The sequence below is a fragment of the Buceros rhinoceros genome, unplaced genomic scaffold, assembly GCF_000710305.1.
Source record: "Buceros rhinoceros silvestris isolate BGI_N320 unplaced genomic scaffold, ASM71030v1 scaffold4650, whole genome shotgun sequence".
NCBI lineage: Eukaryota > Metazoa > Chordata > Aves > Bucerotiformes > Bucerotidae > Buceros > Buceros rhinoceros.
Genome location: NW_010390027.1, coordinates 230 through 11,787, shown reverse-complemented (window position 1 = coordinate 11,787; position 11,558 = coordinate 230). Strand labels below are relative to the sequence as shown.

Here is an 11,558-nt window from a genome sequence, read left to right as displayed (position 1 = left end):
CTAAAAAGAATAAAATAAATATATGTAGTTACCTTGACTAGTAGATGATTAAATCCTTCTCAGAATGGCATAAATGTGCAATGGCACATTGAACCTCAGGAAAACTTGGAATGACAGAGGCCAAGCCCCAGAAGGAAAAAAATGTACCAGGTCTAGTAATGGGTGGCCAGATAGATAGATACACATTTGGGATTGACTGCTTTTGGACAGAATTGCTCTGCTGAGCTCTAATGCTGCTACAGGGGCTGACACTGACAAGCAGTCATTTTTGTGCAGGGATGGACTGTACAGGTATGCTCCAAAAATCAGAAGAAATTGATTTCCAGATGTTAAGGCAGAATGGTAGAATATTGAATCTACAAAGGCTGCTTTCAAAGCTTGGCAAGATGAGATTGTTTAAAAGGAGATTCATTTCCCTTTGCAAACAATGATTTTTTTCAGTGACAGAATTTGAAAGCTCCATGGACCCACTCTTAAAGCTCACCAGTGCAATCAGAATTATTGTGTTTAACTCCTGGCATCTCCATATATCTTTAAAAAATGTCTTGTGTTCCTACAAATTCATATTTATCTTCTCTCTTCCAGCTCCACCAAATATTGGTAATTCGTATGCACAGCTTTCCTGTAAAACATTGAAAAATGACTTACAGTTCTATACGTGGACCTGTGGCTTTCTCTGCAAAGTGGGATTCAACGAGCTTTCACAGGGCATTAAGGCATCAGGACAAAACCTGAGGCTTGAGGGACCACGATGTTACTTCTTTTAGATTTATAGCACTAAATTTAACTAACCAGAGAACTTGCAGTGGTGTTTTTAGACCTGTTTTCTGTGAAAATGTGGCATGCCATCACTCTGTAAATCGGTCTCAGGTCAGACTGGTCAGGTTTGATCAAATCTGACACAGGATTGGCAATCTGAAGCTTAGACATTTTTAAAAATTGGTTCTTAGCTGACAGAGAGGGACAGAGTATCTTCATCAATAAAAATAGATAAATAAATACATAAGTAAATGGCTAATCATTTACCATAGGGAACAGAGTGGGGATCTAGATGGGAGCCTGGGGGACTGGAAGCAAGAATAGCAGTCACAGCTGGGGAGGTGGGGCACCAGAAAGATGCAGAACAACAGGACACAGCGGTGGAGGGATCTGGGATAAAAGTGTAAGGGGAAAAGAAACTGTTTCCTTAATTCTCCTATTCAGGAAACAAATTGTAAAAATCATTTAATCCTCAGTGATGAAAAGCTATGGCTGCCAACTGAGATGTCTCAGCGTTGTACATAATGTTTGTTTTAGCACAGCATGTTGCTTTCAAAAGGATGCTTTGCCAGTTAGTCCTAAAAATTATAGGAAGTTTGTAATGCATTCTTTTCCCAACTAAACTGAGTGACTCAAGACAGTAGAGTTATTGTGTGAGTAAAAAAAATAGCAGGATGAAGCCATCTGAGTCTGCCAGCCGTCAAATGTCATGAGCTTTCTTAATTACAAAGCAAAATTTGTCCTGAAAAAGCAAAACAAACAGAAAATCTCTGCAAACCATCTCTTCTGTCTGTTCAGTGTGCTTGAGTCATTTCTAAATATGTAAAACCCTGGAACCCAAAAGGACACTGTAAAAAAACAAACTTACTGAAACTTGCCAGAGTCACTGCTCTGTGAATATTCAGAAAGACTCATTACCAATAGAGAAGCTGTTGCTGTACGCTTGGGCTGTTTGTCAGCCTAGATGAATAGAGAAAATGGGATAAGGAGAGCTAATTAATCTACTAAAAAGGCATATAGCCAAGGACTAGTAGTTGCGTTCTGTTCAGATTTAGGGGAAGCAATGACTCAAAGTCTGGTGTTGACTGAACTGGTAAGAATTGGCTAAGCTCTACTGAACTCATGTTGTGCCACCAGAAAATCTGGCCTCTATAGTTACAGTGTGGAGAGTTAGTGTGTCTCAGTCCACCTCATAATTAAAAAAAAATCACATACACACCAAAAGAGACTCTAATTCAGGTTCTCCTGTGTATTGGGTATGACATAGCTGCCTAATTATAATCAGGAGACTCAATTTGCAAAAAAATAGAATTTAATGACTGCAGAGAGAGGCTGGAGTTTATTCCCCGTGCCCCTTACACCTTCCCCTTAAGTCAATTTTCTCTAACAGTCAAACTAACATTACAGGGTTCTGAGTATATGAAATGGGATAAAAGACTGTTAGTTCTCTATAGGTCCTGCTAGCACTGGGGGAAAGTATTTTGGTGTTCCCATGCCTCACGTGGGAGATGCAGCAGAGCTCAAGTCATCCCATTTACTCTCTACTCAGAGGAAATATTTGTATTTTTATTGAACTGGAGGGTCAGGGTCTTCAATTTTACAAACTCAGTCTTACAGCTAAGATTGGTGTATTTCTCCAACACTTATCCTAGAAAAATAGTAGTAAGATTAAAGTAGTAACGTATCTTAGAAGCAACCAGGTACATAATACCAAAATACTTGAGCTCTGCTAGTGCTCGTTTTGTGCATTTTATGCTGCTGTTGTCACAGAATACAATGTGGTTGTGCAATGGTATGTTACACAAAATACCTTAAGCATTGAGTTAATTTAGCTTTGGTTAAAATGCAAACAAGGAGGTTTAAGATTCAAAATCAAAGGTATCAGGATTCTAAGAACCATTCAGAGTCCATCTCTTTCAGGTACTGAGAAAAGTTGAGATTGTAATTGAAAGACAAAAGTATCTCATTTCTTTGCTTGAGTCCTCAGAGTCTTCTCTTGTTCAGATCTGTCTTCTCTCACAGCACTTTTGTGGCCAATGTCAACAATGGAGTCCAGGAGCTTGCCAAGCTTTGGTGCCAAAAAGTGAGCACAAGTATCAGCAACATGTCTTGAAAGCAGAGTTGTAGATGACTTTATATATATGTACACACATATATAGATCAAAACACAGGAAAAAACATATCAAGTTGAGCAGAGCTCATCAGAGTCTTATTTATTATTGCGTATTTCTCCCCCTCTATTTTCAGTAGTCCGTGGCACCATCGTAGCTGGTGATGAGCAGGTGCAGAGAACAATTATCCTGTTTCTGGAGCTACTTGAGAGCTTCAATCAGGAAGCCAGCTTACTGGGGCAAAGAAACTCATCACAGTCGATTCTTAGGTGAGGAATGAGATCTTTTCCTGTGACCGCCAGGACTAATCTATTTATTTATTCATAATAAAGCACTGATGGTCGGTGTAATTCTCTTACCTAGCACAAGACAAAGGTTATACAGAGGCCATACAGAAGGAGACATAGTGGGTGCCAGTGGGATGTAGATGAACAAGCTTCTTTATAGTGGCAGTCTTATGTTTGTATTTGTATAAGATAGATAGGTATCTGCACCAGAACTGAATTCCTCTCCCTGCAAAAAATCCAAAGTCCTGCTGGTGGGAGTTCAAGAGAATTTTTCAATGCAAAATAAATAAATAAATACTCAGGCAAAACTATCTTACATGAAAAAATCTAGCTGAGCTTCATTGTTTCAAAAAGCCTGCTCAAACCAAGATGCTTCACCTTTTAATATCTATCTATTTATGCATGTGTGCAGGAAACCTACCAACAAATTGGAATCATATTTGTAAGTATACCAACTATTATAAACTACATTGTAAATTCCAATATTTTGCAGTTCTCAAGCTGCCATGCAGAGCAAGTTAGAAACCAATCCTTCATTCTTACATCCATGTTTTCCAGCAGTTTTAGTTCTTTGAAGAGTCTTTGATTTTTATATATATAAAATAATAAAAAAAAATCCCTCCAATCTAAATACCCAAACAAACAAAGCAACCAACCCCGTGCAATAAAATTGCACATTTAAGGGGAGGGGGAAGATATCTGGGTTGCAAAGCTCTTTTTGTTCCAGCTACATCAGCTTTATCTAGTTTAATATTTGTTCTGTGACCATCAGAAATTCAATTTCAGTTAGTTCTGTTTCATATCAGCATAGGATGCATCATTAACTCCTAGAAGATGTTTTCCATTGGCATCTGCTATTTTCACTAAATGTCAAGGCTTGACATTTGCTATCTTTATCAGGTTTTGGTGTATCACTCATACAGAGATTTTGTTTCTTCTTATCTGATATTGATTTCAGCTGTGGCCAGCTGTGTTGCTAATAAAATCAACAGGCAAGTATCTGGCATTTAGTTCTTCACCAGAAGAGGAAATGAAACAACCCAGTGACAAAAAAGAAGTAAAGAGATACTTTTCAATCAGGGTGCTTGCCTGTATCCTCATATTATCCATCTCTTAGCACTTCTGCTGATGTAGCATTTTTGATTCATTCCCTTGGAGAAGTCTCCATGGAGATTCTTGCCTCTCAGATGAAATACTCCTTTTTGCTCTCATCCACCGCTTCCTGGAGAGCGGGGTCATTTTTCAAAGCAGCATCTGCGTTTTCAGCAAACTCGGTTCCTTTTGCCTCATTGGTGTGGTAGGTGCCCTTATGCCTGTACATGTACCGGACCATCACCACCAGCAGGCAAATGAGGACAAGTATAACTGCAGCAATTACACCTAGAGGAAAGAGACCAGTTAAATGTATTGCCAGTAATAAAATATGAACAGTATCTCACTGCCAGATACCACAACTTGAATTACTTCACAGGGAAAAGCCCATGTGTCGTAAGATGTCCACATGTTGCAGTGGAAAGTCAGAGCAGAGTGTGATACTGCAAAGAACAAGGTGAAATATAGATACTGCAGGAACGTAGGTCAGATTTTTCACTAGTTTTTTTTCAAATCAATGGCTTGATTTGAAAGCTTCTGGATGAACCCAGGAGCTAAAAGTTCGTTACAAAATGAGGAGAAATAAGAGATCATAAAAGAAAGCCAGTATGTTTGTTCCATCCTTCTGCTATCATATACCCAGGGGAGTTTGCAGGCAACCTAACCCTGCCTCCACAAGTGTACTCAATTTCGGAAGCACAGGGCACTGCGTGTTTCTTAGGAGACATTCAACAAATAGCAGGAGCTGTGTGACTGCAGTACTGCTTTGTATTTGCAAGCTGCCATTTCATGCTGTGCTCTAATTAAGAAAGTCTGATTGTAATGAATGTGGAAGTGACACCTGGGAGGAGGAAGGGATTCTGAGTAGATATTTCCTGTCTCCTGGACTAAGGCTAATTATTAGCAATGTGTTTACTAGACAAAAATTTCCATGGGTAACCCAAATGTACATAGGACACGTGAATGGAAGCACTCCTAGTGAAGTAAATTAAAGTTCCAGGAGTGGCTGTGCAGAGAGCAATGTGTGTCCTTGCTTCTCAGAGCCCTTTCCTTTTTTCCCTTTTCTACCATGAAAGCTAGCAGTCCAAAAAAGAGAGGCACTGCTGATAAGCCTGTTAAAAAATTACAAGCTATATCCCCTTCCTCCTAGATTAAATTGCTCATCCTGAAAATAAATATTTTAAAGTTACATTAAAGTTGAATTTATTCAACTTGTGTAATTTTTTAAACATTTTTTGCAAACAACTGGGATGTGCTTACAAACATTCTAGCTGTTTTTCTGTAAAAGTACATGATACCGATCTGTTTCTCTATTCATGTGACTCCAGGAGTAAACCGAACATTAAAGAAATATGCAGTAAAAAGCACCAGAACAGGACATTTCTGGGAAAATCCTGTATGTGGAGTGCGAAATTGCTGTGAGTGTGCAATAGGTAGGAATTAATCTGACTCATTGTAGGCATCTACACTTGAGGAAGCTCTGTTTTGAGCTTCCTCTACTGTCAGTGGATAGTGTGTGTGTGTGAGAGAGATTCCTCTTCTAGAACTGAATTCCTGTTTGGTCAGATGAATTGCTCCCTGGAAATGCCAACTATTCTGCAGAAACGATGAAAGGTATGTAGACAGTCTCTCTCTTCTGTCCCCTGTGCTCAAGATACGTGGCAGGAGTGGGTATCTCCAAAGCTTTAGAGTTATCAGTATCAGTAAACTGAATGGGAATAGGCTATAGGCATGAAAACGGGCGAATGGACAGAATATTAGCAGGGTAAATAACAGGGATAACTCTGTCTTAAAAAAATACGCCTGCAACGTTATCCAGCAAATTTTATGGTGCCTGGTTCTGCAAAGTGAAGTTACTGCTAGCAGAAATGAAATTGCTTATACAAAGAACTTTAGGTTTACAATAACATCATAGTTGCAGTGGGGACTTCATCAGTTTTTAGGACCTTGCTGGTATCCGTTGACACAAGAGGCTTTAATAGGCTTTGGATGTAGCACAATATTAATAAGCCTAAGGGACTAAGTACAAATCAATTTACCTGCTAGTTGTTCATAGAAAGCTGAAATTAAAGTTACACGAGATGGGACCTGAGGGAAATATAGCAGAACCTCACCAATTTGAACTAATGATTGGTATACCCCCTTGTGAGTGACTGAAATTAGTGTGTTAGCATGGAAATGAACAAACACAATAAAAATAAGAAGACAGGTTCTCTCTGTGAACATAACTTTGCTCATTTATTCTGACAACTGTATTTAGTTTAAATGCATGGGAGAGCTTTAATAGAACACCAGGAAACGCACTGTGGTGTATTCTGTAAAGATAAAGGGTCAACTGATATGAGCTAGCACAGCTTAAATCAAATGTGCTACACTGGTTCTATACTAAATTACAATCTTGGCCCAGTGAATAATGAAGAATATCAGAGATTGACTTTTCTCCTGGTCTGATAGGTATTTTGTCTTAAAATGAGGAATGGATGGGGGTGGTGCTCTTCACTATATGGTTCATGCTCATTATCTCATCTCGTTATCTTGCCAATAGCCCCTCTAGGAGCAGATTTCCCACTGGCCTAATTAAGTCTAATTGTGTTGCTCCTGTTGTCTTGTCAGCAAAGTAGTGGTTTTGCAAAATGCAAGAAATAAACTAACCTGCTGTTTTAATTCTAATGGTGATGCTTCATATGGTCTGCTACTTACCTCCAATAACAGCTGCATCTGTTCCAGCTGTGGGGGTCTCAATCTCTCCAGCTATAAATAGATTAGAACACATAAAAGTTAGTTAAAGAAAAAAGAATTGGATCATATATAACAGCAGTGACTGTACTGGTGGTGCTGTATTATTTTAACCTCAGAATTTAAACAAGATCTCATTAGCAAAAGACATTTATGAAATTTCTCATAATAGTTAGCTGTACTGTAACAGTTTTCTGTCACCATAACACTGGAAAATAAATAACTAGCACATTATGCAAACTGTCATGGCCCTCAGGGAAACACCTACTGTGTATTATGAGCACTTACCTGTAACATCCTCCAGTGAATGAGTAAATTAAGAGAATTTAGGTACTGTGATTACTCTCGGAAAGGTAGTTTTGGGGGAAAAAATGTTGGTGCCTATTTATTTACCTAGTTATAGCTCTTTAGAGTATGGTCTGGATCTTGATTTGATGCAAATTAATCTGGTTCCATTGATTTCAATTAGTATTTATTTATCTGCAGCATCCTGGTTTTAATCTTAGTGTTTGTATTCTTTTAAATCTACATTTGGAATCAAGGCAAGTCTTTTATGTGTGTGGTCCCCACTTAGCATAAACCTCAATTTGGTGCTGATAAATAAGTTCTTTACTGGATTATAATTTAGAAAATCAGATAACTTTGCAATTTAAATGCAAAAGAGAAATGCCTGACCATGTCTGGTCTGAAAAGTTGCAAGCTGCTGAAAGAGCAGTTAGAATTTGAATTACGTTTTGATCTTAATTATAGCACTTACTAAGAATATCCAAAGCAACTAATGAATAGTAGAAGCGTTTTAAAGAGGACAGGGAAAAAAATACTAAAAAACTGTGAAGATTTTTCTCTCACTTGATACAGACATTAAGTGAAAGAAAATTCATATAGACAAGCATTTCTTCACTAGCTTCCGCTTAGTTTATCAGGGTACAATTCTGCTCTTGTTTTCTGCTCCTTATTTCATGCCATTGGTATCAGCCTACTTAGTCTTGAATTATGTGGATGTCTGAGAAGGTGATGAAACCCTGGCTTTTTTCCATGCTAGGTTTATGACAGGACACTACTTTCTGTTTATTCTTGTACTATTTATACAATTCTAAATTATATTGGTTTCTGAACAAGGCAAATACCTTTATGTGAGGTCTTTTTGTATTACCCTTTGGTAAATAAGTTATTCGGAAAAGGTAAAAATGCTAATTCCAAATCCTTCTATAAACTCCACAGTGACACTAGGGCTGATCTCTGCCCTTCTTTTTGCTAAATCTGTGATACACGATGCAAAGATAAGACACTATCAGCAGCTTTCTCCTTACTCACAACCAGTCTCTTATATCAAATTGCCTAAACTGAGGAGAGCTGAGATTCGAAGGATCTCCCTCTTCCCAAACATGGGAGAAGATTTTTCTGGAAAGTGGGAGTACTTTCCTCTCACCCAGAGATCGTTCCCATGTTTTCTTCCATCTATACACTGATGGAAAGATTGAGCACGCCTTGTGTAATTTAAAAACTCTAATTATGTCTGTTCAAAACCCCTGTGCCTCAGAAGAGATTAATTGCTTCAAGGTCAAACTGTTCTGTAGTTCTTCATACACCAAATGTATGCTGCATGCCAAAAAAGCAAGCTCCTCTACAGCAATCAAATACTTGAAGGTGTGAATTCGAAAGTGCTTCCCTAGCCACACAGCTTGCTTCCAAACATTAATTCCAGATCAAATCATTATCCCTTTAATTATAAAAAGATATGCAAGTAACTCTCTGCTCTTTCCTGTCATTCCCAGGTGCCTCTCAGATTCAGATAACAAGCAGTGCCTTATCTCTAGTACTTGCCACTACAGGCATTTTGATAATGGATTACAGTACCACCACTTTGTCGAAAGGTTTTCATTTCCATACTGTACTTTCTAAGTTTTCAGAAGAATGCAGGACCCTTCTTGAGCTATTGTGTAGTTGGCACTGATCTGTTAAGTTGATAATGTTGTGACAGTCAGCAACCAGCTAATGCCATGATGTAGCTTCCCTCGCCACAGTTTCCATTTTACTGTGAGCACAAGCGTCTGACCTCTTTGTGTGTCGACTTTTGATCACACAGCAGGGTTTCTGACCATCCAGATGGTCCCTTATGCTGCATCGTCTGGAGTACCAGGACACTGCAGCTACCACCAGTGACTAGAAGTTTCCAGGGTCTGCTCCCCAGAGCAGTTTTGAAGCAGTGATGATGATGGGGAGAGAGGGACCCTCAATGCCTGTCTCACAGTCTCTGAAATTTCACTTTGTCCCAAAATAGCTGTGTGATTCACGGCAATATCACAACATTGCCAGGCAGGAGGGGGAGGTGGCAGCGTCATTCAAGATTCAAGCAATATCACCCTTCATGAAACATGACTGAGGAACATGCAAAGGCTGTGCTCACAAAATGAGGCGGTTTGGGGGACAACAGCCGCTATCTAGACAGGAATCTGTGCTTGGCCAGGATCCTCAGCACAGTCTCTCTAAACTTCAGCTCAGTCTATGTGAGCAATATCCTGCATTACAGTAGGACTGAATCTTTACTTTCTGAGGCAGAAAAGATATCTAATATGCTGAAAGAATTTCTAGCTGAGCTGTAGGCTTTATTGTATCAACTTTTCTCTGCTCTTTTTTGCACGCAGAGCACTCAGGGGTTTGTTTCAATAACTGCTGTTTTGGTTATTTTTCTTTGTTTCAAGGTCATCTTTTGTGTTATCTGCTGATAAATTGCCTTGCATAGCTTCCTCTCACTGTTACACTGGCCTTTGTCCATAGCAACAACCTGGTCCTGAAGGTGTTTAGACACTGTTTTTATTTAGTGCCATTGGTTACTGTGACACATAGAAATCAAGAGATTGTGGGAAAACTTGTTTTTCATGAAATCTGTGACCATCAGAATGAGGTGGCTAAATCAAGAATAGAACATACAAATCAAATTGCCTGTTGTTGGAAAGTATGTTTTTAAAAGCCAGAATGAATGGAAAGAAATGTCTCTGTGCCATGACCTGAAATTCATCAAATTCCGGTTCAGCTCATAAACTTACAGATAGGGAATTTTGCAATAGAACGACAATTGCTACCTGTCTCATTCTCATCAATCAAATCATGCTGAGAAGGCAGCAGCCTATGAAAGCTCCAGCAATATTCCTGAATTAAACACTGCAAGCAGATTTCTGGCTTCGTGCTTCAAAGGTGAAAAGCCAGTACAACCAGCTTTTATGTTAATGTAGCCAGTAGTGAGGTTTTCCTCCTAAATTTCTTGGCAAATTTGTTGAACCACTTCCTCCAGGTGCGATTTTCCAATAAAACAAGACTTATATTAACTTTGATAGTTTTCTTCTAGCTTAAACTGATCCCATTCCATTCTGTCTGAGGAGCACTTGTTTGAAGGAGGCAAGTCCAGCGATGAAAATGCTCCTTTGAGGTTCAGCATTCTCCTTGTTTTGCTATGCGCTTCTTCTGGCAGTTGTAATGGTTTCTTTTGTTCTCTAAGTTATAAATCTGAACCACTAAAAGGCACAAGTCCCTTCCTGCTCAAAAATCATGATGCTGGCTTTAAAATACTCTACAATGCCAAAGACAAAATATGCTTTGTAGATGAAAACTGAGGTTTTGGCATGATTTTGTGACACCAGGAACCAGGTCTTGTCTGATATTCTTACTTAAAGTATTGTGAGAATCCTCACAAAGATGCAAGACTTATCAGTGAGCTACTTTAGAATTATAACCACGCTAAGACATCCAAAGTGACAAGCCATTCAACTTACATGGTGATGGGAAGGGAGATATTTGTTTCCAAAATATTTTCTCCCATCTAGCATATAAAGCACAGATTTTAGATTCTGCTACTTGCAGGAAAAAATACTTTAAAGTGCTTCTGTGGCTACTGTCAGTGACAGAGGGGATAAACCTGCAGAGACGTTCAAGTTTTCTTCAGGCATTGCTTTTGCCTGCTAAAGGAGTTTCCAGAAAAAAATCTGGTACTTGATCCTTCCTGCTTTTGCAGTCAGCACCGTAGTTAGCAATCTAAGTATTTACATATTTGCTTGTTACAGACTGACACAGAAAAAGGCGTTGAAGGAAAACTGTACCTGCAAAGGGATTTCCATTTGGCACATTTCATATGGATGTATGGGAATCATCCTACAGCACGAATCTAACCTGCTGGTGCAAACTGCCAAATCTCTGCTGTGAGATTGTCACCGGTGTGGCTGCGGCAGGGCCAAGCCAAATTCTCTCTCTCCATCAGCCCCTTATCCATTCCAGGAGGAAAGGGTTGGGAGAGAGAGAAAAGAGAAAAGATAAAATAAGTGGGCGAGACTTCAGTGGAGTTTTGGAAGCTAAAACTATTTTAATAGCAGAATCACAGAATCATCTGGTTGGAAGAGACCTGTAAGATCATCGAGTCCAACCGTTCACCCTGCACTGCCAGGGTCCCTACACCATGTCCCTCAGCACCACATCTACACGGCTTTTGAACACTTCCAGGGATGGGGACTACACCACCTCCGTGGTTAGCCTCTTCCAAGGCTTAATGATCCTCTCTGTAAAGAAATTTTTCCTGATATCT

The 11,558-nt window shown here is 39.3% G+C and overlaps 1 protein-coding gene across 1 annotated transcript; it reads right to left on the bottom strand.

The window, feature by feature from the left end:
• Positions 1 to 3,816: 3,816 nt before the first annotated feature.
• Positions 3,817 to 11,249, bottom strand: GYPC (glycophorin C (Gerbich blood group)). Its single transcript, XM_010136135.1, has 3 exons — positions 11,150 to 11,249; positions 6,950 to 7,000; positions 3,817 to 4,537 (listed from the first exon to the last, which is right to left on the bottom strand). The coding sequence occupies exons 1-3, from the start codon at positions 11,247 to 11,249 to the stop codon at positions 4,341 to 4,343; spliced, it is 348 nt and encodes a 115-aa protein (XP_010134437.1). The 3' UTR covers positions 3,817 to 4,340.
• Positions 11,250 to 11,558: the final 309 nt, after the last annotated feature.

Excerpts from the sequence above, each read along its gene's own strand:
- GYPC (XM_010136135.1), bottom strand. The coding sequence starts at position 11,249 with ATGGATAAGGGGCTGATGGAGAGAGAGAATTTGGCTTGGCCCTGCCGC. Across the intron at positions 7,001-11,149 it reads TTGGCAGTTTGCACCAGCAG|CTGGAGAGATTGAGACCCCC; the intron begins GTTAGATTCGTG and ends ATCTATTTATAG. Across the intron at positions 4,538-6,949 it reads AGATGCAGCTGTTATTGGAG|GTGTAATTGCTGCAGTTATA; the intron begins GTAAGTAGCAGA and ends TCTTTCCTCTAG.